Genomic DNA, 26,014 nt, shown 5'->3' with positions numbered 1-26,014 from the left:
ATCACACTTCACAGGATGCACACAGAAGCTGTGCTACAATTTCACAAGTTCATACTGCACTTTGCATTGGTCACTCCATTTTTAATAGTTTTTAAATAAAAATAAAAACTCTTACTTTGTGCAACAGTATACTAACTACCATATGTATATACAGTGGGGCAAAAAAGTATTTAGCCAGCCACCGATTGTGCAAGTTCCCCCACCTAAAATGATGACAGAGGTCAGTAATTTGCACCAGAGGTACACTTCAACTGTGAGAGACAGAATGTGAAAAAAAAATCCATGAATCCACATGGTAGGATTTGTAAAGAATTTATTCGTAAATCAAGGTGGAAAATAAGTATTTGGTCAATAACAAAAATACAACTCAATACTTTGTAACGTAACCTTTGTTGGCAATAACAGAGGTCAAACGTTTACTATAGGTCTTTACCAGGTTTGCACACACAGTAGCTGGTATTTTGGCCCATTCCTCCATGCAGATCTTCTCGAGAGCAGTGATGTTTTGGGGCTGTCGCCGAGCAACACGGACTTTCAACTCCCGCCACAGATTTTCTATGGGGTTGAGGTCTGGAGACTGGCTAGGCCACTCCAGGACTTTCAAATGCTTCTTACGGAGCCACTCCTTTGTTGCCCGGGCGGTGTGTTTTGGATCATTGTCATGTTGGAAGACCCAGCCTCGTTTCATCTTCAAAGTTCTCACTGATGGAAGGAGGTTTTGGCTCAAAATCTCACGATACATGGCCCCATTCATTCTGTCCTTAACACGGATCAGTCGTCCTGTCCCCTTGGCAGAAAAACAGCCCCATAGCATGATGTTTCCACCCCCATGCTTCACAGTAGGTATGGTGTTCTTGGGATGCAACTCAGTATTCTTCTTCCTCCAAACACGACGAGTTGAGTTTATACCAAAAAGTTCTACTTTGGTTTCATCTGACCACATGACATTCTTACAGAAGACGTTACAGGTCTGTGATAGCCAGAGATTTTCCTTGTTTGAGGTGACCAAATACTTATTTTCCACCCTACTTTACGAATAAATTCTTTACAAATCCTACCATGTGAATTCATGGATTTTTTTTTCACATTCTGTCTCTCACAGTTGAAGTGTACCTCTGGTGCAAATTACTGACCTCTGTCATCATTTTAGTGGGGGAACTTGCACAATCGGTGGCTGACTAAATACTTTTTTGCCCCACTGTACATATGTAATATTTCTTACTGTATTATACTGCTGAGTGACATCTGAGTCTTCTGCTCGTCTAACTAACATATGACTTGCAAATAAAACTGAAACTGAACTGAAACTGATATATTCAAGTTTGTTCAATATATTCATATTTTTATTAATGTATTAATTTCTGTAACTGTGAGACACCTGCTGCTGCCTATCTTGGCCAGGTCTCCCTTGAAAAAGAGGTTTTTAATCTCAATGGGATTTTCCTCGTTAAATAAAGGTTAATAAATAATGTATTCAGACTTTCATTCTATATAGTCAAGTTTCATTCAATACATTCACAGTCTCTTTTCTATATTTGAGATTCATTTAATATATTTGAGGTTTATTTAAAATAGTTAAGGTTATACTTTAAGATAAAAAAAAAACTAAATACTTAATATAAAAATACTATCACATAATTATAATCTAACAGTAATAGTAATAGCTAGTAATGTAAGCACAATAATCAAATCCATTGGTTGTCTAATATTATTATTACTTTTGGTAATTACATTGACATTACTTGTTCTCACATAGTAATTTCATATTTGTTTCTACAATACCTTAAGTTTACATGATATTTTCAACACCTTAGATGTTGTAAAATATAGATCATAGAATATTATGACTTTCTCAAAGACCACTGTAACACCATGTCATGATGAACACGTAGCATAGCCTTTGAATAACTATATAAATGAGTGAAAACACACCCATAACAGATGCCTGACATCAGGCGGGATGGAGCTGTCAGCTGTATTTATTTGTCTGAAATTATATCTGTATTTAGTTGAGCTGAAATCAGCTCTTGCCCTAGATCTATCTCTAGATGGTCTGGATCAAATGCCTACAGAGGCTCAGGATAGATCTGTGGCTTCTTCTGTGAAATGTAAGCTGCAGGGTAGCACTCGTATCCCTGCATTCTCAATGGATGGGGACTATGTTATTGGTGGTGTTTTCTCTATTCACTACTTCATGCAAACAGTAAACCATAACTACACTACCATGCCTGAGCCAGTAAGATGCAGTGGGAGGTCAGTAAGTGGAAGAACTGAATGACAAACCTGTATGATGTTCAATAGTGTTGTGGTCCTTTTGTGTAGTGCTAGGTAAAAAAAAAAAAAAAAATTCATTTTGCAATGTATGCTAAATCCACAGTTTTAAAAATACAGATACTGACACTTTATTTTCTTCAAAACAAAAATTATACTGTGTTAACTCTTTTATGAATGCCTTGTTGCCTTGCTTTGAATTCAGTTACTGCTCTCGTGTGATGAATTTAACCCTTATATTTTATCCTCAAATGAATTGCAGTTAATAGTTCCCTACTGTCTTTTTTATGTTAAAGCTAAACTATCCTAAATCTATGTTGTGTAGATTCTAACAGGGAGTTGATGTTCTTTTTACAGCATTGATACCCGTGAGCTGCGCTTCTCACGAGCAATGGTTTTTGCCATTGAAGAGATTAACAACAGCACAGAGCTTCTGCCCGGGATAAGGCTCGGGTATCAGATCTTTGACTCATGTTCATCAGTGCCCGTGGCAGTGCATGTGGCATTTCAGTTGCTAAATAGCTTGGACACTGTGTTTTACACAGGTGGTAACTGCTTACAATCTGGTATGGTGATGACTATTGTTGGTGAGTCTGGGTCTACACCATCCATCAGCATGTCACGCATCCTTGGGTCTTTTAATATTCCTCAAGTAAATGGCAATCTTTGTATTTCTAATAAGCATGCAAATAAGTTTTGATTGTGCTGTCCTAAAAATAGTTTTGTTTCCTCTTTTGCTTTAGGTGAGCCATTATGCCACTTGCGCATGTTTGTCTGACAAGCAGCAGTACCCGAATTTTTTCAGAACAATCCCCAGTGATCGTTTCCAAGCTGAAGCGCTAGCCAAGCTGGTAAAGCACTTTGGCTGGACTTGGATAGGTGCTGTTCGTTCGGATTCAGATTATGGAAATAGTGGCATGGCATCTTTTCTAGAAGCAGCACAAAAAGAGGGAATCTGTGTGGAATATTCTGTATCTTTCTATCGGACTCACCCACATAGCAGGATCCAAGAAGTAGCAAGTGTTATCCGCAGGTCTCTATATGACAGATTTTGCTTAGATTGAGATTTGCTTAAAGAAATCCATCCATCCATTAATTCTGCTTATTGTTTTATGTATTTATTTACTACTGTCATATAGCAAACTGAAACAATTAGATTAATTCTTGTAAAAAAGAAGACATTTCTAAATGTATTGCATTCTTTCTTAAGGTCTACAGCAGTGGTTATTGTGGCATTTGCAGCTCCTGGGGACATGAGGGTCCTGTTGGAGGAGCTTTCACATGAGCCTTTTCTACCTCGCCAGTGGATAGGCAGCGAGGCATGGGTAACGAACACAGAATTAATGAGGTACAGTTTCTGTGCTGGGGCCATTGGATTTGGGATTCAGAAGTCTGTAATCCCCGGTTTCAGAGATTTCCTGCTTAATTTGTCTCCCTCTCAAGTAGCTACATCCCCTATGCTTACTGAGTTCTGGGAGGAATCGTTCAACTGCAAAATGAAAAAAAGTGAGAAAATCCTTCTGATCTTTAGAAACTGTTGTTTTGCTCAAGTATAAGGTTAAATAATATTGAAACTTTATGTTCTGATCTCTGGGGTGAGGTTTAGGCACTCAGTTAATGTAGTGATTTTGTCCCATTTTAAAAATGGAAATGAAAATGTGTTAATGAAATTTTAAATCTTGCAGTGATGAAACATTCCCTGTGTCCTCTATTGTTTAGGTCCTGTTGTTGACAAGAAGATATGTGATGGAACTGAAGACATACAGAATCTTCAAATCCCGTATACTGACACATCTCAGCTCAGAATTACTAACATGGTGTACAAGGCTGTGTATGCAATAGCACATGCCATCCATAATACAGTGTGTCAGAGAACCAATGGCATAGCTAAGTGTGACAAACTAACCAAGTTAGAGTCCAAACAGGTCAGCTCAAATTAAATAATAATGCCAGTTTCTTTTTGTTTGTTTTTTACCACTAAGGTATTCTTCATGAAATCAAATACTAGTAGTTCTAAAATATTTCCATTTTTTTCTTCTTTCTTTTCTCTTGCTTTCTATCTTAAAGATTTTAGCAGAACTGAAGAAAGTAAATTTTTCCCGAAATGGTTATGGTGTGTCATTTAATGCTAATGGGGATCCTGTGGCGATTTACGAGTTGGTTAACTGGCAGAAGAGTGAAACTGGAAAAACAGAGTTGGTAACAGTAGGACTTTATGATGCATCACTGCCAGAGGGCCATGATTTCCAGATTAACCGGAACATAACCTGGATGGAGGATGGCACCCAAGTAATGAATCAAAAGACAAGAACCACACTGCACTTTGGAGGATTGCACATTTATATTTCCGTCTAGTGTTTTGGCTTTATCTCTCACAGGTGCCAGTGTCAGTGTGCAGTGCCAGTTGTCCTCCAGGAACTCGTAAAGTGCTGCAGAAAGGAAAACCCATCTGCTGCTATGACTGTATACTGTGTCCTGAAGGAGAGACTAGTAATACAACAGGTAAAATAAAATGATTTAACATATATTCAAAATTATTTTACTGTGCATAGGAGAGACATCGAAGGAATTATTGGTAGAAGTCATCTTTCCATCTCTCTTTATTTATTTACGTTTTTTAATTCAGATTCAACTGATTGTATACCCTGCCACAAGGAATTCTGGCCTAATGCAAAGAGAGACACTTGTATCCCTAAGCCTGTAGAATTTCTTTCCTTTCAAGACATCCTTGGAATCATCCTCGCTGCATTTTCAGTTCTGGGTGCTTGTCTGGCCATTATGACTGGGGCTGTATTCTTTCATAACAGGAAAACTCCAATTGTCCGAGCCAACAACTCTGAGCTGAGCTTCCTGCTGCTCATCTCACTGACTCTGTGTTTCTTATGTTCATTAACTTTCATTGGAGCACCATCAGAGTGGTCCTGCATGCTGCGTCACACTGCATTTGGGATCACCTTTGTACTCTGTATCTCCTGTGTACTTGGGAAAACTATAGTGGTTTTAATGGCTTTTAAAGCTACACTTCCAGGTAGCAATGTGATGAAATGGTTTGGTCCTCCACAGCAAAGAATGACTGTTGTGTCTTTCACCTTCATTCAAGTTTTAATATGTACTATTTGGTTGGTACTTAGCCCTCCATTCCCAATTAAAAATCTAACCGCATACAAGGAGAAAATCATACTGGAATGTGATTTAGGCTCTGCTGTAGGTTTCTGGGCTGTGCTCAGTTACATAGGCCTACTTGCTGCTTTTTGTTTTGTTTTAGCTGTCTTAGCCCGCAAATTACCTGATAATTTTAATGAAGCCAAGTTTATCACCTTCAGCATGTTGATATTCTGTGCAGTGTGGATCACCTTTATCCCAGCATATGTCAGCTCTCCTGGGAAATTCACTGTAGTTGTGGAGATTTTTGCCATTTTGGCCTCCAGCTTTGGACTAATAATGTGTATATTTGCTCCAAAGTGTTTCATCATACTGTTTAAGCCCGAGAAGAACACCAAAAAATATGTCATGAATAAAAATGTATCATAGGATTTAGAGGTTTCATACTTAATATGGCGATAAGAATTTCAAAACATACTTCTTCAACACAAGCTCTTGAATTTCAGTTTCAGCTCAAATCAAACACTTAATATGTGCTTTTTTAGTAATAATTTCCGAATGATTTAGTATCTTTCAATGTATTTGTGTGAGATTTATTTTTTTCAAGGCACAAAAATAAAATTCACATTTCATTATAACAATATCTTATTCTGAGTCCTGTTTTTGAGTTGTTCAATACAACCAATGGTAATTAAAAAGTTCCAAATGTAAATTTAATATCCTGTGTGTGCATATGTCTAGTACAAATTCCAAATGATATTAGGATTCATGCATTCGTCTGAATGTTACCCTGAAATGTGCCAGACACGTGAATGTTACATAGGTAAGCACACGGCAGTGATTTCTCATTGCAGAACAATGAAACCATCCCACCAGAAAACTGTTCAGAAGCGTTTTTTTAATGAATTTTGGATAATGTGTGGCATTAGTTGTGCTAAGAAAGGTATAAAAACAGAGTGCTCATGTGAAACATACTGATATGCAGGATGTAGGATCCAAATGCAGGACAAGAGAAACAGAGGGAAATAAACTAAAAGAGGCAGCTTTTATTGTGCTGTGAAAACTTGAATACTAGTTACAAGAAACAAAACATAACAGCTAGAAGCTAGGAAACTAGGAACTCAGGAAACCAGAAAACTAGAAACAAAGAAGCTAGAAACTTGGAGCTGATGAATAAAATATAGGAACCAGGAGCACAGAGGAAACACACAGTACTGAGATGGTACAATGCAACAATGGACAGAGGAAAACACAGGGCTTAAATACACCAGGGAGAAGGGAATGAGAAACAGGAGCGCACAGCAGGAAATAATCACATATAGCGAGATGTGAAGGAAGTGAAACTGAAACCAATGAGCATAAACTGAGTGTTTCAGCTGATCTGAGGCTTTCTGGGAGTTTGTTCCAGATATATGGAGCATAAAAGCTGAATGCAGCTTCTCCGTGTCTGGTTCTGACTCTGGGAACTCATAAAAAAACAGATCCAGATGACCTGAGGGTTCATATGAGGGTTCAGTATGAAGGTTCATACTGGGTCAGGAGGTCACTGATGTATTTTGGTCCTAAACCATTCAGAGCTTTATAGACCAGCATCAGAACTTTAAAGTGTATCCTCTGACGGACAGGCAGCCAGTGTAAAGACCTCAGAGCTGGACTGATGTGGTCCACTTTTTTGGTCTTAGTGAGGACTTGAGCAGCAGAGTTCTGAATGAACTGTAGTTGTCTGACTGATTTTTTTTAGGTAGACCTGTAAAGATGCTGTTACAGTAATCAAGCCTACTAAAGATGCATGGACTAGTTTTTCCAGGTCTTGTTGAGACATCAGATCTTTTATCCTTGAAATATTCTTGAGGTGATAGTAATCTCATTTTGTTATTGTCTTAATGTGTTTTTCTTAGTTTAGGTCTGCATCCATCACTACACCCAAATTTTTCGCCTGGTTTGTGGTTTTTAGTAGGGGTGCAACAAAACACAAAATTCACGGTTCGGTTTGATACTTTGGTGTCACGGTTCAATATTTTTCGAAACAAAAAAATGTTCATGCCTTTTTAATTTGTCATTTATTACAATTATAAATATATATTTTAACTCAGAAGTACATTTTTTAAATTTAATGTTGCTGAAACAACAAAATAATGAAAAAAAAAACCTCATCGAGAAATCACTCAAAAGAGAGTTTATTACAGAGAAATGGCTCTTTCCAAAATAAAAGCTATACTATACGCTTCTTCTGGGGTATATTCACAGCAGCATATTAAACACATCAGGTCCCCATAAGGAGAATCATGTGCTAACGGCTGTCTAACTACTCGGGTAAAGTTTGTAGCAAGCGTGCTTGTTGTTTTTGTCTGCTTCCACTTGTCTTTGCACTAGGATGATGTCGGCGTAAATGTGCAGTCATATTCATTGTGTTCCCACTAGTGCTGTCAGCGTTAATCTCGTTAAAATAACGCAGCAAATCTTCGTAAATGAGTTACCGCGGATCGCTCCGTGCGTGGGGCTGGACGGCGTCAACACGTTAAAAAGCTAATTGCGCAAACGCACTAGTTCCCACCAATTGAGCATTGCGTGGCACATCCGACATACTGTTTTACTTTTGTCCATGACGCGCTTACAATCAGGGTGATGCTTCACATGAAAACCAAGATAGTTCCAAAGGCCAGATCTGAATGAGGGTGGGGGAGGTTCATTTTCGGGTAGCGTTGAGGCAGTCGCCATGTTGCAACGAGCTTAGCTTCTGTCTTGCTAGCTTGCGCTGCGCTCAGTGGATCTGTGCTCGACAGTGCAGCCTAGGCGGAGTAGTCGAACGCTGATCCACTGAGCGCTCAACACAGACAGCATTGTCAGAAGAAAAGTTGATAAAATAAATAAAAAATGTTGTATTGTTCGATACATATGCGTACCGAACCGAAAGTACTGTATCGAACGGTTCAATATCGATACGAGTATTGTTGCACCCCTAGTTTTTAGGTGTATAGATTGAAGTTCTCTGGTGACCTGTAATCGTTTTTCTTTGGCACCAAAGACTATTACTTCAGTTTTGTTTTTGTTTAGCTGGAGAAAATTGTGGCACAACCAGTCATTAATTTCCTCAATGGATTTACCAAGAGCCTGTACGGGGCCTCGGTCTCCTGGTGACATTGTGATATATATTTGTGTGTCATCTGCATAAATGTGATAGTTTATTTTGTTGTTCTTTATAATCTGTGCCAGTGGGAGCATGTAAATGTAAAACCGAAGGGGTCCCAAGATGGAACCTTGGGGAACTCCGCATGTGATACGTGTCTGCTCAGATGAACTAAAAGTTTTCATTTATGATTCCCATAGGAATAAGTTGGCATAAATGTCATGATCCGGCTGTGTGCAGGCAGGGATTGGACCTAAACTCAAAAGCACTGCTATATTGCCTGAGTACAGGGAAAACAGAGAACTAAACTAAACTGGGAAATGATAAACTGAGCCGCAAGGAAACACAGGGAAACAAAGCCATGAGGGATGACGCGACACGGAACAGAGGGAGACTCTGACATAAATACACAGAAGGTAATGAGGGAAGTGGAAGCACACAGGCAACACAGCTGAGGACAATTACACTTGACAGGACGGGGAGGACACGAAAGTGGAAACCCTGACACCAAGATGTGGACCTTAAAAGTAACACAGGAAGTACAGAGAAAAGGCCTGGAGAGAGAGGGAGAGAACATGAAGAAATACACGAAGGGAACAGGAAAACACAGAACACAAGGAGTGGGAGCAAAGCACAATAACTCACATCACTATATAGACAGTCACACAGAGGGACACAGAAGGTAACAACACAGGGGGAACATATGGGCAGAGAAGACTAAACACAGAACAGAGGGCACAGAGAAACATCCAACCGGTTTTTCACATGCTATCAAGGGAAGGATCTCAGAGCAGCCCTTCTTAAATATTTAAATTTTCAGATTTTTCCTTTAAATAAATTTCAAGTGAAACAACACAAAACACTGCAAACCACAACACAACAAAATATAAATTAAAATATGCAAAACAAAAAGAAGACGCACATTTTTTGTCATAAAAGGCCTGGGATGATGTTTTGGGAGAGTGTTTTCCTGCTTGGAATTGCACATATAGGATTCACTGCACGAATAAACTTTCTGAATGCTTTGTCATAATTCCCATCACTAGAATACAGAGCCACATTATGGCTGGTGTTTCTGGTTTTTCAATGAGTTCTGAATTGCACCCACTCCCATTTCAAAATCAAACAACTGTAGACAAGTTGGTGAACCTCCATACAGTAAATTCTTCATTAGAAGAAAAAAAATCTAAATAAAAAGGTCAGTTGACTGCTTTTAAAGCTTGCAGTTGATGCAGATACAGTGGGGCAAAAAAGTATTTAGCCAGCCACCGATTGTGCAAGTTCCCCCACCTAAAATGATGACAGAGGTCAGTAATTTGCACCAGAGGTACACTGCAACTGTGAGAGACAGAATGTGAAAAAAAAATCCATGAATCCACATGGTAGGATTTGTAAAGAATTTATTCGTAAAGTAGGGTGGAAAATAAGTATTTGGTCAATAACAAAAATACAACTCAATACTTTGTAACATAACCTTTGTTGGCAATAACAGAGGTCAAACGTTTACTATAGGTCTTTACCAGGTTTGCACACACAGTAGCTGGTATTTTGGCCCATTCCTCCATGCAGATCTTCTCGAGAGCAGTGATGTTTTGGGGCTGTCGCCGAGCAACACGGACTTTCAACTCCCGCCACAGATTTTCTATGGGGTTGAGGTCTGGAGACTGGCTAGGCCACTCCAGGACTTTCAAATGCTTCTTACGGAGCCACTCCTTTGTTGCCCGGGCGGTGTGTTTTGGATCATTGTCATGTTGGAAGACCCAGCCTCGTTTCATCTTCAAAGTTCTCACTGATGGAAGGAGGTTTTGGCTCAAAATCTCACGATACATGGCCCCATTCATTCTGTCCTTAACGCGGATCAGTTGTCCTGTCCCCTTGGCAGAAAAACAGCCCCATAGCATGATGTTTCCACCCCCATGCTTCACAGTAGGTATGGTGTTCTTGGGATGCAACTCAGTATTCTTCTTCCTCCAAACACGACGAGTTGAGTTTATACCAAAAAGTTCTACTTTGGTTTCATCTGACCACATGACATTCTCCCAATCCTCTGCTGTATCATCCATGTGCTCTCTGGCAAACTTCAGACGGGCCTGGACATGCACTGGCTTCAGCAGCAGAACACGTCTGGCACTGCGGGATTTGATTCCCTGCCGTTGTAGTGTGTTACTGATGGTGACCTTTGTTACTTTGGTCCCAGCTCTCTGCAGGTCATTCACCAGGTCCCCCCGTGTGGTTCTGGGATCTTTGCTCACCGTTCTCATGATCATTTTGACCCCACGGGATGAGATCTTGCGTGGAGCCCCAGATCGAGGGAGATTATCAGTGGTCTTGTATGTCTTCCATTTTCTGATGATTGCTCCCACAGTTGATTTTTTCACACCAAGCTGCTTGCCTATTGTAGATTCACTCTTCCCAGTCTGGTGCAGGTCTACAATACTTTTCCTGGTGTCCTTCGAAAGCTCTTTGGTCTTGGCCATGGCGGAGTTTGGAGTCTGACTGTTTGAGGCTGTGGACAGGTGTCTTTTATACAGATGATGAGTTCAAACAGGTGCCATTCATACAGGTAACGAGTGGGGGACAGAAAAGCTTCTTACAGAAGACGTTACAGGTCTGTGAGAGCCAGAGACTTTCCTTGTTTGAGGTGACCAAATACTTATTTTCCACCCTAATTTACGAATAAATTCTTTACAAATCCTACCATGTGAATTCATGGATTTTTTTTTTCACATTCTGTCTCTCACAGTTGAAGTGTACCTCTGGTGCAAATTACTGACCTCTGTCATCATTTTAAGTGGGGGAACTTGCACAATCGGTGGCTGACTAAATACTTTTTTGCCCCACTGTATTTTAAATGTCCCAATAAATTCGCTGCAGTAGATTCAATTTTTTGAAGCCGTTAGCAACAACAACAACAACAACAACAAAAAACTACTCCACTCTCTTCTTAACCTATTATATCACAATAAACACTCCTAAAAAGAATATTTCAACTTTACAACTTTTACAAAACTCGGCAGCTCGTGTGCTGACGAAGACCAGAGGGCGGGCCACATTACACTGGTTTTAGAATCGCTGCATTGGCAGCCCGTGTGTTTCAGGATCGATTTTAAAGTTCTTTTATTGGTTTTTAAATGTCTTAATGGTCTTGGGCCTTCTTATCTCTCAGATCTGCTTTTACCATATTAACCCTGAGGTCCTCTGGTACTGGCCTTTTGATTGTCCCTAAAGTCAGGACACATACTCACGGAGAGGCAGCTTTTCAGTGGTATGGTCCTCATCTGTGGAACAGCCTGCCGGAGGAGCTCAGGGCTGCAGAGAACGTACATGTTTTTAAGAACAGGCTCAAGACCCACCTTTTTAATTTAGGTTTGACTTAACCTTTATGCATTTTATGCTTATTTATTCTATCCTGTTATTCTATTATTAATTTAGGCTTCACCTAATATTTATTGATTTTATTCTTATTCATTTTTTAATCTTCTTACTCTATTTATATTTATATTCATATTGTATCCCGTTCTTATTTGTTTTATCGTTTTACCCTGTATATATCCTATTGTGTCATATCTCCAGTGTTTCCTCGGAGGGCGCTCTCTGCACCGGGGCTGTGATCGACCGTGGCTGCTGGGGCTCTCGGGGTCCTCTCAGCCTGGCTGGGGGGCTTCTTTGCCTCCCTCCTGCTGTGTGCCCAGCCTGGAGGCTGCGGTCTGTGACCGGCTCCCGGTGCAGACGGCTCCCTGTTATAGTGTTTCCTCACTTGGCTCATGCGTACTCAGCCCAATTTTACTCTTTAAGTGTGTGTGTGTGTGTGGGGGGGGGGATATGTGTGTATTCACATAGTTTATGTTAATGAAAGTGTGGGGAGTGAGTTGGAGGGTGGGGTGGGGTGGACAGCTTTTAACCATGTAAAGCACTTTGTGCTACATTTTTTTTTGTATGAAAAGTGCTTTATAAATAAAGATTGATTGATTGATTGATTTATAAACACGTCTTTTATGTTTGTGGTCAAATAGACCCATCCAACCATCCATCCATCCATCTTCTTCCGCTTTATCTGGGCCCGGGTCGCGGGGGCAGCAGCCTAAGCAGAAAAGCCCAGACCTCCCTCTCCCCAGCCACCTCCTCTAGCTTATCCGGGGGAACAAAAAGGCGTTCCCAGGCCAGCCGAGAGATATAATCTCACCAGCGTGTCCTGGGTCTGCTCCGGGGCCTCCTCCCGGTGGGACATGCCTGGAACACTTCACCCATCCTTGTCAGATACCCGAACCACCTCAGAACTCCCGTAGCACCTGCCACAGGACACCCCGAGGGACACGGTCGAATGCCTTCTCCAAGACCACAAAACACATGTAGACTGGTTGGGCAAACTCCCATTTGCCCTCAAGTATCCTTGAGAGGATAAAGAGCTGGTCCAGTGTTCCGCAATCAGGACGGGAACCGCATTGTTCTTCCTGTATCTGAGGTTCGACTAGCGGACAAACTCTCCTTTCCAGCACCCTGGCATAGACTTTCCCAAGAAGGCTCTGTAGTGTGATCCCCCTGTAGTTGGAGCACACCTTCCGGTATCTTTTATGTTTGCAGTCAAATCGACCCAGGATTCAAAACCTTCCAAACACATTTCCCATATAATTTAAATGAATTAGAAAAATTTTATGATATTTTTTTAAGGAGCAGGTACTTAATATCGCACACAAGGGAATGCAGGTTCATTGTAAATGCATTGAAACAGATCTTTTTTCATGGGCTTGGCTCTGGGGACCCAGGGCTCATGTGCTTCATGGACTTCTGTATATTTGCTGGTCTGTCTTGGGCTGGTGGTCCTCACAGTGTGACCGCAGTGTTTATGCTTTGTGTTCTCGTGTTCCCCATTTTCCCGGTTTGTGTGTGTGTGTGTGTGTTGGGTGTTCTGGTTTCTCTGTGAGTCTGGGACCGAATAATAGTGTACCTGCCATGGGGTCTCGCCGCACCTGGAGCGCAAACACATAACTGCAGCTGATTAGTCTCATCTCAGGAGCTTTGTTGTGAGAGAATCTTTAGTTTAGCTCAGAAGCTAATTATTGAAAGTGTTTGTTGTCATGGATTAATCCTGCTAATCTGTCTCTGGTTTCCTGTTGGATTACAGAAACAGAGGAACGGAGTGGGTGCACCATGAACATTAAACAGAAGAGCGGAACACGGACCACTGTCATGGGAAGGGGACAATACACGGCAATCGGAGGACACACTCACACTCACTTGGAGCATGCACCGAAAATATTCTGCACCTTGTTGTCATTTTTGCTATAAATAAACGCACTGTCTTCATTCAGAAAGTCCAGCGTTTGGGTCCTATATCAGCTTCACTGACACCTTTATGAGACATGTGAGTGCTAGCACTGATAGATGCTCATATTAGAGATTGGAGATTGCTGTGTTTAAGGACCACAGTTCAAATCACCATTATGAGATTAATCATGCAGAGCAGCAAAAGCAACAAGGTCTTCTTACCAAGACCAGCATTCAGGGTTGGTGCACTCGAGACAAAATTTGTGATTTCCCACAAAATTGCAACGAGTTTTTGGTGAACTCTGCAATCTAATTTGCCGTGAGAAAAAAAGAAACATTGAAGACATTTCTGTATTTCCATTTGGCTCTGGATATTTGCTCCTTTGTGGAAGGAGGACCACTGCCAGAGCCCTACCAAATGACCTCCGGGTCATTGGTGTGAATGTCTCTGACCAAAACAATTGGACTTTATGAGGGTGGCTTGAGGGTAGGGATGTGCGGATCGATACTGAAATATCGATTTCTCCGATACCAGTCATTTATGTTGTAGAATCGATTCTCACATTAAAATATCGATATTTTAGTAATTTAGGGTAAATTTGTAGTTTATCATTAACAGGAACAGAGTGGAAAGAAACTATATTATTTGGATTGTCTACATTGGAAGGAACTACTTCCTCTTCTGCCTTTCATAGTCACGTGCAAAATACGGCTGTATAAATATATGGCAGCCCCTTGGCGTGTGCACTCACAACAATGGCTGAGCGTAAATGGAGTCATGTGCAGATGTATTTTACATCCACAAACAGCTGAGACATGGTTTGCGATACATGTGACAAGAAAGTTAGGTGTTGTGGCAACACCACTAACCTTGTCAAACACCTTAGAGTAAATCATATCACAGAATATGACGAGTGTATGTTGAGGCGAACTGAAGAGGAGCAGTGGAAAGGGACAGCTGCTGCTAGGGCGAGACAGACGTCTCTCACGGAGTCCTTTAGTGCTGCAGGCAGGCAAGGTGTTTTGTAAGTTTTTGTACAAAGTATCGGTATCAACTCAGTATCGTCGATACCACCCTGAATTTTACTTGGTATCGAATCGGAAAGGAAATCAGTGGTATTGCACATCACTACTTGAAGGCCCAACGTTCTTTAGTGGCCTGTGTGGTCACTGCCCAGCATCGTGGAGTCTGTTGGGCATTTCCCATATAGTACCAGAATTGGTATGTCCACCATTGGTGCCCTGTGGTTTTCACAGATGAGGTCGGTTCACCATGAGCACATGTGCTATGGGGAATGTTTTGCTGCCTGTAATGTCATTCAACATGACAGGTTTGGTGGTGAGTAAGTGATGGTCTGACAAGGTTATCCCTTTAGGAACTCACAGAGCTCAAATATAAAAATTTGAAAACAGCCTTTCATTTCCAGTATACTGTATTATGCAAATTACTATGCTATTACTATTTTTTTTAACCTCATAGGCATTGCTCAAATTATTGAGCATTATTACCGATTATTTTTTCTCATAGGCTAATAATAAAATGTATTGCTTGTAAATAATTTTTGAACACATTTCAAGATATTGTAAAATACAGATTATAGAACATAATGACTTTCTCAAAGACTGCTGCGTAAGAGCATGTCATAATAAAGACGTAGCACTGCCTTTGAACAACTATATAAATCAGTAAAAACACACCCATAACAGATGCCTGACATCAGGCAGGGATGGAGCTGTCAGCTGTGTTTATTTGTCTGAAATTATATCTGTATTTGGTTGAGCTGAAATCAGCTCTTGCCCTAGATCTATCTCTAGATGGTCTGGATCAAATGCCTACAGAGGCTCAGGATAGATCTGTGGCTTCTTCTGTGAAATGTAAGCTGCAGGGTAGCACTCGTATCCCTGCATTCTCAATGGATGGGGACTATGTTATTGGTGGTGTTTTCTCAATCCACTACTACATGCAAACAGTAAACCATGACTACACTACCATGCCTGAGCCAGTGAGATGCAGTGGGAGGTCAGTAAGTAAAAGGATTGGTTTACAAAACATGTTTGGTTGTGCTGGAATAGTATGACCTGACCTGTATGTTGTCTAATAATTTGTAAAGAATCAATAATTTTTTAATATTAGTGATACTGATACTTTATTTTCTTCAAGAGTGAAATTACACTTTGTAAACTTTCTTATGAATTTTTAACATGAGATAAATGCCTATATTATTATCACTGTTATTATATATTAATAATATGTCATTTTGCTTTGATATCAGTTACTAATCTTGTATGGTGAATTTAAGCCTTATATTTTATCCTCAGATGATTTGCAGTTATTAGTTGTTTGTGGCCCAACTAAACATTTTCCTTACTGTCTTTTTTTCTATTGAAGCTTAAAATATCTGAAATCTATGTAGTTTAAAATCGAATATTGAGTTGATGTTCTTTTTGCAGCATTAATACCCGTGAGCTGCGCTTCTCACGAGCAATGGTTTTTGCCATTGAAGAGATTAACAACAGCACAGAGCTTCTGCCCGGGATAAGGCTTGGGTATCAGATCTATGACTCATGTTCATCAGTGCCTGTGGCAGTGCATGTGGCATTTCAGTTGTTAAATAGCTTGGACACTGTGTTTTACACAGGTGGCAACTGCTCACTATCTGGTATGGTGATGACTATTGTTGGTGAGTCTGGGTCTACACCATCCATCAGCATGTCACGCATCCTTGGGTCTTTTAATATTCCTCAAGTAAATGGCAATCTTTGTATTTCTAATAAGCATGCAAATGAGTTTTTATTGTGCCATCCTTAAAAGAGTTTTGTTTCCTTTTTTTGCTTTAGGTGAGCCATTATGCCACTTGCGCATGTTTGTCTGACAAGCAGCAGTACCCGAATTTTTTCAGAACAATCCCCAGTGATCGTTTCCAAGCTGAAGCGCTAGCCAAGCTGGTAAAGCACTTTGGCTGGACTTGGATAGGTGCTGTTCGTTCGGATTCAGATTATGGAAATAGTGGCATGGCATCTTTTCTAGGAGCAGCACAAAAAGAGGGAATCTGTGTGGAATATTCTGTATCTTTCTATCGGACTCACCCACATAGCAGGATCCAAGAAGTAGCAAGTGTTATCCGCAGGTCTCTACATGACAGGTTTTGCTTAGATTGAGATTTGCTTAAAGAAATCCATCCATCCATTGAATTAGTTCTGCTTATTGTTTTGTGTTTTATTTACTGCTGTCTATTAGATTAAGAAAGTTAAATTAATACTGGATTAACAAAAGTTACAAGAAATTTCTTAATGTATTGCATTCTTTCTTAAGGTCTACAGCAGTGGTTATTGTGGCATTTGTTGCTTCTGGTGACATGAAAATTCTGTTGGAGGAGCTTTCACGTGAGCCTTCCCCACCTCGCCAGTGGATAGGCAGTGAGTCATGGATAACTGATTCAGAATTTAGAAGGTTTAATTTCTGTGCTGGGGCCATTGGATTTGGGATTCAGAAGTCTGTAATCCCCGGTTTCAGAGATTTCCTGCTTAATTTGTCTTCCTCTCAAGTAGCTACATCCCCTATGCTTACTGAGTTCTGGGAGGAATCGTTCAACTGCAAAATGAAAAAAAGTGAGAAAATCCTTTTGATCTTTAGCAACTTTTGTTTTGCTCAAATATAAGGTTAAATATTTTTTTTTATTAATTCTTTATGTTCTGATCTCTGGTGTGAGGTTTAGGCACTCAGTTAATGTAGTGATTTTGTCCCATTTTAAAAATGTGATTTGTTGTCTATTAAGGAATTTTATATTAATATGATTTGGTAAATACATGACAAATGAAAATGCATTAATGAAATTTTAAATCTTGCAGTGATGAAACAGTCCCTGTGTCGTCTATTGTTTAGGTCCTGTTGTAGACAAGAAGATATGTGATGGAACTGAAGACATACAGAATCTTCAAATCCCGTATACTGACACATCTCAGCTCAGAATTACTAACATGGTGTACAAGGCTGTGTATGCAATAGCACATGCCATCCATAATACAGTGTGTCAGAGAACCAATGGCATAGCTAAGTGTGACAAACTAAACAAGTTAGAGTCCAAACAGGTCAGCTCAAATGTTTATGCTAATATAGTTTCTTTTGTTACCCCTAATGTATTCTTCATGAAATCAAATATTAGTGTAAGGCCTAATATTTTGGCATATCTTTTCTCTGCCTTCCATTCCTTTCTAACATACAGATCTTAGCAGAGCTGAAGAAAGTAAATTTTTCCCAAAATGGTTATGATGTGTCATTTAATGCTAATGGGGATCCTGTGGCGATTTACGAGTTGGTTAACTGGCAGAAGAGTGAAACTGGAAAAACAGAGTTGGTAACAGTAGGACTTTATGATGCATCACTGCCAATTGGCCAAGAGTTCCAGATTAACCAGAGCATAACCTGGATGGAGGATGGCACCCAAGTAATGAATCAAAAGACAAGAACCACACTGCACTTTGGAGGATTAAGGATTTATATATATATATTAGGGGTGCAACGATATTCGTATCGATATTGAACCGTTCGATACAGTGCTTTCGGTTCGGTACGCATATGTATCGAACAATACAACATTTGTAATTTATTTTATCAATTTTCCTTCTGACGATGCTGTCTGTGTTGAGCGCTCAGTGAATCTGTGTTCGACTACTCCGCCTAGGCTGCACTGTCGAGCGCAGATCCACTGAGCGCTCAACACAGATAGCATAGTCAGAAGGAAGAGCGCAGGGCACCTCCCCCACCCTCATTCAGATCTGGCGTTTGGAATTATTTTGGTTTTCATGTGACGTATGACCCTGAAGGTACGCGAGTCATGGACTAAGGTAAAAGAGTATGTTGGATGTGCCATGCAATGCTCAATTACATTGGTGTGAACTAGTGTGCTAGCGCAGTTAGCTCGTTAATGTGTTGGCCGTCTAGCCCCATGCACGGAGCGATCGGCGGTAGCTCGTTAACGGAGATTTGCCGTGTTGTGGCGTTAAGGTCATTTCAACGAGATTAACCTGAAAGCACTAGTGGGAACACGATGAATATGACTGCACATTTACGCCGACATCATCCTAGTGCAAAGACAAGTGGAAGCAGACAAAAAAAAGCAAGCATGCTACTAACTTTAGCCGAGTCATTTACACAGCTGTTAGCACTTGATTCTCCTTATGCTGCTGAGAATATAGCCCAGAAGAAGCGGATAGTATAGCTTTTATTTTGGAAAGAGCCATTTCTCTGTAATAAACTCTCTTTTCCAAAGATGAGTGATTCCTCAATCAGATACAGGGCTTGCAATATCGCTAGCCCGACGTCCCGGAGCTAGCGATTTTTTTCAGTCGGGCTACCAAAATCTATCTCTTCCCTGCCCGTCGGGCTATTGTAGGAAAAATATATGTCAATGCTTTTGCATTCTTTCAGAAATGTAGCTGGGTAATTATGTCATTGGCATCGGTGAGCCACTGTCAATATGTGACATATTGAAGTCGCGTTTGAATTTGCGCTTGTTTTTTTGCTTTCACTTTGCAATCGTGCGAACTGTGTATAGAGAGCGACAGCACTGATCTGTGAGTGATGATAATTTGTGCACCAATTCCTCTGACATCGTCTTATTAATCGTTAGCTTACTATGCAAACATTACAAGTGAAATCTCCTGCAGCAAGCTTAAACATGTGAGAGGTTGATCGCGCAGAGAATCGCTGAGCTTATGTGAGTGCGCGTGTAAAAGCATTTCAGTTCTGCTGAGCCAAATAAGACAGGTCAGGGTGAAGAAGTGACAGCCAAAGAAAAGCTTACCACAAAACGGAGAAGTTATGACAAATCAGACTATAAGGCAAAAAGAAAGTGCAGCTTTATGGTTTCATGGACAAAATAATTTCTGTGGCTGCAATATGACGAGCTAAATAACCAGGGCTGCACATAAGTGGTCCGCAGGTGCGCATTCGCTGTCAAAATAAAAAACACGCACAAGGGTTAGGGTTAAATTTAAAAACTGTACTTTTGAGTTAAAATATATATTTATAATTTTAATAAATGACAAATTAAAAATGCATGAACATTTTTTTGTATCGAAAAAATATCGAACCGTGACACCAAAGTATCGAACCGAACCGAACCGTGAATTTTGTGTATCGTTGCACCCCTAATATATATATATGTCTTTTGTTTTGGCTTTATCTCTCACAGGTGCCAGTGTCAGTGTGCAGTGCCAGTTGTCCTCCAGGAACTCGTAAAGTGCTGCAGAAAGGAAAACCCATCTGCTGCTATGACTGTATACTGTGTCCTGAAGGAGAGACTAGTAATACAACAGGTAAAATAAAATGATTTTACATATATTCAAAATTATTTTAGTGTGCATAACAGTAGCAGCGGGAATGAAGATCAGCACCTCCAAATCTGAGGCCATGGTTGTCAGCCGGAAAAGGGTGGAGTGCCCACTCGGGGATGAGTTCCTGCCCCAAGTGGAGGAGTTCAAGTATCTCGGAGTCTTGTTTGCGAGTGTTCGGGGGAAGGGAGCCGGAGATCGACAGACGGATTGGTGTTGCGGCCGCAGTCATGCGGACACTGCACCGGTCCGTCGTGGTGAAGCGTAAAGCGTGCTGAGCTTAAAAGCGAAGCTCTCAATTTACCGGTCGATCTACGTCCCTACCCTCACCTATGGCCATGAGCTGTGGGTAGTGACCGGAAGAACGAGATCGCGGACAAAAGCGGCAGAAATGAGCTTCCTCCGAAGGGTGGCTGGACCCACCCTTAGAGATGGGGTGAGAAGTTCAGCCATCCGGGATGGCCTCAGAGTAGAGCCGCTGCTCCTCCACATTGAAAAGAGAGTTGAGGTGGTTCGGTATCTGACAAGGATGCCTCCTGGGTGTCTCCTGGGTGAGGTGTTCCAGGCATGTCCCACCGGGAGGAGGCCCCGGGGCAAACCCAGGACACGCTGGAGAGATTATATCCCTCGTCTTGCCTGGGAATGCCTTTTTGTTCCCCCGGATAAGCTAGAGGAGATGGCTGGGGAGAGGGAGGTCTGGGTTTCTCTGCTTAGACTGCTGCCCCCGCGACCCGGGCCCGGATATAGCAGAAGAAGATGGATGGATGGATGTGCATAACAAAAAAATTAACAAATTAATTGTTGAAGCCTTCTTTATGTCTCTCTTCTTTTTCTTTACATTCAGATTCTGCTGATTGTTTACCCTGCCACAAGGAATTCTGGCCTAATGCAAAGAGAGACACTTGTATCCCTAAGCCTGTAGAATTTCTTTCCTTTCAAGACATCCTTGGAATCATCCTCGCTGCATTTTCAGTTCTGGGTGCTTGTCTGGCCATTATGACTGGGGCTGTATTCTTTCATAACAGGAAAACTCCAATTGTCCGAGCCAACAACTCTGAGCTGAGCTTCCTGCTGCTCATCTCACTGACTCTGTGTTTCTTATGTTCATTAACTTTCATTGGAGCACCATCTGAGTGGTCCTGCATGCTGCGTCACACTGCGTTTGGCATCACCTTTGTACTCTGTATCTCCTGTGTACTTGGGAAAACTATAGTGGTTTTAATGGCTTTTAAAGCAACACTTCCAGGTAGCAATGTCATGAAATGGTTTGGTCCTCCACAACAAAGAATGACTGTTGTGTCTTTCACCTTTATTCAAGTTTTAATATGTACTATTTGGTTGGTACTTAGCCCTCCATTCCCAATTAAAAATCTAACCGCATACAAGGAGAAAATCATACTGGAATGTGCATTAGGCTCTGCTGTTGGCTTCTGGGCTGTGCTCAGTTACATAGGCCTACTTGCTGCCTTTTGCTTTGTTTTAGCTGTTTTAGCCCGCAAATTACCTGACAATTTCAATGAAGCTAAATTTATCACCATCAGCATGCTGATATTCTGTACAGTGTGGATCACCTTTATCCCACCATATGTCAGCTCTCCTGGGAAATTCACTGTGGCTGTTGAGATTTTTGCCATTCTGTCCTCTAGCTTTGGACTAATAATGTGTATATTTGCTCCAAAATGTTTTATAATTTTGTTTAACCCCGAGAAGAACACCAAGAAATATTTAATGAACAAAAATCCAACTTAGGTTTGTAATTTTTAATATTATAACAGGAAGATCAAATATTAGACACAATGAATTATTTATAACTTTACCTTATTACTTACTCATTTATTTCTCAGTTTTTGAATCTATGCCTATACATATACAGGGTGGTGAAAAAATATTTCTCCCTTTCCCAATTCATAGTTTTTTCACATTTGTCACACTTAAATGTTTCAGATCATTAAATACATTTTGATATAAGATAAAGATAATCCAAATAAATGCAAAATTTAGTTTGTAAATGATTAATTAAATTTAATGAAAATCATAAACCTGTTTAATGTCATGTCAAGCATCTTATTCAAATTTATATCAAGACTTTGACTAGGCCACTCAAATTTTTTAGATATGTTTTGCTTTTGTTTGGTCTTTTGAGTCACTTGGGGGTAGACTTGGTGTTGTGTTCATGATCATTGTTCTTTGGTATAGCCTAAGTGAGCTTTTGGGCTTTAGGTCATAAACTCGTGGCCAGACATTCTACCGATTTTCTGGTAGAGAGCAGAATTCACAGTTCCATCAACTACAGTAACAATTACAGGAAATTGTCCTGGTCCTGAAGCATAAAGCAGCCCCAGATGATATTAAGACATAACTTTTTTCCATTAATAAATAAAATCATTATTGAAAAACTGCATTTTGTTTTTCCTAAATATTTTCATCTAATATTAAAGTTTTGTATTATATTTATCTATTTCTTTTCTCTCTCCCTCTCTCTCTCTCTCTCTCTCTATATATATATATATATATATATATATATATATATATATATATATATATATATATATATATATATATATATATATATAAACACCCAGCACGCCCCTGCGGGCGGTTTATCCTTCAAGCTCGGGTCCTCTACCAGAGGCCTGGGAGCTTGAGGGTCCTGCGCAGTATCTTAGCTGTTCCCAGGACTGCGCTCTTCTGGACAGAGAACTCCGATGTTGTTCCCAGGATCTGCTGGAGCCACTCGCCTAGCTTGGGAGTCACCGCACCTAGTGCTCCGATTACCACAGCGACCACTGTTACCTTCACCCTCCACATCCTCTCGAGCTCTTCTCTGAGCCCTTGGTATTTCTCCAGCTTCTCGTGTTCCTTCTTCCTGATATTGCTGTCATTCGGAACCGCTACATCGATCACTACGGCCGTCTTCTTCTGCTTGTCTACCACCACTATGTCCGGTTGGTTAGCCACTACCATTTTGTCCGTCTGTATCTGGAAGTCCCACAGGATCTTAGCTCGGTCATTCTCCACCACCCTTGGGGGCATCTCCCGTTTTGACCTTGGGACTTCCAGGTTATACTCGGCACAGATGTTCCTGTACACTATGCCGGCCACTTGGTTATGGCGTTCCATGTATGCCTTGCCTGCTAGCATCTTGCACCCTGCTGTTATGTGCTGGATTGTCTCTGGGGCATCTTTACACAGCCTGAACCTGGGGTCTTGCCTGGTGTGATAGACCCCAGCCTCTATGGATCTTGTACTCAGAGCTTGTTCTTTTGCTGCCATGATTAGTGCCTCTGTGCTGTCTTTCAGTCCAGCTTTGTCCAGCCACTGGTAGGATTTCTGGATATCAGCCACCTCCTCTATCTGCCAGTGGTACATACCGTGCAGGGCCCTGTCCTTCCATGATGGTTCCTCGTCTCCCTCCTCTTTCTTGGGTTTCTGCTGCCTGAGGTATTCACTGAGCACTCAGTCAGTTGGGGCCATCTTCCCAATGTATTCTTGGATGTTCGTTGTCTCATCCTGGACTGTGGTGCTGACACTCACCAGTCCCCGGCCCCCTTCCTTCCACTTAGCGTACAGCCTCAGGGTGCTGGACTTGGGGTGAAACCCTCCATGCATGGTAAGGAGCTTTCTTGTCTTTATGTCAGTGGCTTCTATCTCCTCCTTTGGCCAGCCTGTTACCCCAGCAGGGTACCTGATCACGGGCAGGGCGTAGGTGTTGATGGCCCGGATATTGTTCTTACCGTTCAGCTGACTCCTCAGGACTTGCCTGACCCTCTGCAGGTACTTGGTGGTTGCAGCCTTTCTAGCGGCCTCTTCATGGTTCCCATTTGCCTGCGGGATCCCCAGGTACTTGTAACTGTATATATATATATATATATATATATATATATATATATCAAACCAGAGTCAAAGGTATTGTGCAGAATCAACACAGGAAAAAAAAAAAATCAAAGAGTAGACATCTGTCTGATCTGTTACTCGAATGTAGTGGCAGACATCCTATACAGCCATGTTTAGATATAAGATTCCTGTTAAATGCTACCATTCACATCAATGAATATTTTCTATTTGGAATGTGATATCATCAGAGAATGTGGATAAAACAGAAGTTACCTCGGCTTGGTTTACTTTTACTACATGGCCACTCTTACCTGTTTCTTCTTGCTTTCTCTCCTTTTGCTGTCTTCATCCTCTCTCTCTACTTCTGTCCCTATCTATCCTCTTCTTTCAATGTTTCTGCTGACACCAAAAGGTAAATGTAAGAGTGAAACAAAATTTACAGCCCGATAAGTGACTGGTTTACATCACCTTATAATGAAATTCTAATTGAATATGGGCTGTTGCTGCCCATTGAATTTTGCAGTTTTCACTTGTCTTTGCTAATGTTTCAGGTAAAGTTTGTTTTAACCCTCTTGAGGCAGGCGTTGCCGATTTGCAACAGTTAAAAATTAACAACCTGATTACCCCACATACATATTTTATGAGTTTTTTTCAGAAGTACCACTGCAGGACTTGGTTGTGCATTAGCAACAAAAAGTTTAATTTGAGCCTGAGAGGGTTAATGATCTTCATGACCACTTCACATGAAAGGGTGTAGTAATGTAGCAATACTGAAAAAATTCTAATATTAGAAAAATATGAAAAGGATGCACAAAATACAGAAAGAAAGTAACACAGCTGTTCCAAATAAGTCCAAAGTGCGAATTCACTGTTTTCTAATTTAGTATTAACAGCACTAAATGAATGTTCTTCGACCCGTAAGACTGGAAAAAAGTTTCTATTTAAAAAATGAATATTGAAAAGGGATGATCTGATATCCTCGTGTTGGTGTTGTTCCCAGACCATCATGAAAATGTTGTTCCAGGTTCAACATTGCAAGTGACCAATCACATTGTTGTGACGTTATTCTTTTGCACGCCAAGCCATTCGTGCATTTATGAAATTCCAATGTTGCAAGGACAATATCAATTCTGCTTACTGTTTATTAAAGGGTTACGGTTAGGGTTAGGGTTAGGGTCAGGGCCCGTTGATCGGCGGACAGAGGCGGTTTCACGCAGCTTTAGTACAGTTTTTTGTTTTACGCCGGTTTTTCCCGAAGTCGCAAAAGTATGACGTCACAACATTCTGATTGGTCACTTGCAATGTTGATCCTGGAACAACATTTAGTATGATGATCTGGGAACAACACCAACACGAGGATATCAGATCAACCATTGAAAAGACAGTTTTATTATTACAGCCACTGCCTTTAACATTCTGAGATTAATTAAAAAATAAATACAAAAACTGATTTCAAAATGTGTTTACATGCAAATTGAATTTAAAATCAGCAACTTCAAAGGGATGCTCTGTTTTAGGCTCATATATTAAGAATTAAGACTTTATATATATGGATTAAGATAACAATAAAATTGTTGTAAATTGTTCCTGTCATGGTCCTGGGCCGTGTTGGCCCAGTATTCTTAGTTCTCTTGTATTTTTGTATTCAGTTCTCTGTTTAGGTTCTGTTTCCTGAGTTGCCCTGTTATGTTGTTCCCTGTGTGCTTTCCCTTTGTGACTCTCACCCCCTGTGTGCCCCTCTATGTATTCATGAGCCCTTGTCCCCTTTCGTGTTTTATTCCATGTTTTCCCCAGCCTGTTATGTCTGTTCTCCCCGTGCTCTCTCCTCCTGTCTGAACCTCTGTGTACTTCCTGTTTGACTCTGCCCGTCTCCCGTCAGTGTTATGTTCACCCCGCCCTGTCTCGTTATGGTTATCTGTGTCAGCTGTGTTCCCCGTGTGTTCCCACTTTCCTCGTTAACCCTCTGTGTATTTCTGTCTGCGTCTCCCTCTGTTCGGCGTCGCGTTCTCCCTCATAGCTGCGTGGATTTCCCTGTGTCTCTCTGCAAGTGTTAGTTATTGTTCCCGGTTTAAGTTTTGTATT

The 26,014-nt window shown here is 40.9% G+C and overlaps 2 protein-coding genes across 2 annotated transcripts; both read left to right on the top strand.

Annotated features, from left to right (window-relative positions):
- The first annotated feature begins 2,104 nt into the window (after nucleotides 1-2,104).
- Nucleotides 2,105-5,802, top strand: LOC101487322 (extracellular calcium-sensing receptor-like). The gene is made up of 8 exons (XM_023152722.3): nucleotides 2,105-2,253; nucleotides 2,629-2,923; nucleotides 3,015-3,304; nucleotides 3,482-3,777; nucleotides 3,991-4,196; nucleotides 4,339-4,560; nucleotides 4,650-4,773; nucleotides 4,898-5,802. Exons 1-8 carry the CDS (start codon nucleotides 2,147-2,149, stop codon nucleotides 5,800-5,802), a joined length of 2,445 nt encoding a protein of 814 aa, XP_023008490.3. The 5' UTR covers nucleotides 2,105-2,146.
- Nucleotides 5,803-15,636: 9,834 nt separating this feature from the next.
- On the top strand, nucleotides 15,637-22,590 carry LOC101487610 (extracellular calcium-sensing receptor-like; the record flags this gene model as incomplete). Its single annotated transcript, XM_023152719.2, has 9 exons — nucleotides 15,637-15,785; nucleotides 16,217-16,511; nucleotides 16,604-16,893; nucleotides 17,079-17,374; nucleotides 17,649-17,854; nucleotides 17,989-18,210; nucleotides 19,960-20,083; nucleotides 20,943-21,836; nucleotides 22,565-22,590. Coding segments are annotated over exons 1-9 (2,460 nt in total), but the record flags the coding sequence as incomplete, so codon positions are not given.
- Between the last annotated feature and the right edge of the window lie 3,424 nt (nucleotides 22,591-26,014).

The sequence above is a fragment of the Maylandia zebra genome, linkage group LG14, assembly GCF_041146795.1.
Source record: "Maylandia zebra isolate NMK-2024a linkage group LG14, Mzebra_GT3a, whole genome shotgun sequence".
NCBI classification, from domain to species: Eukaryota; Metazoa; Chordata; class Actinopteri; order Cichliformes; family Cichlidae; genus Maylandia; species Maylandia zebra.
Note: the sequence above shows the minus strand (reverse complement) of the source record. Positions and strands in the feature narration are given on the sequence as shown.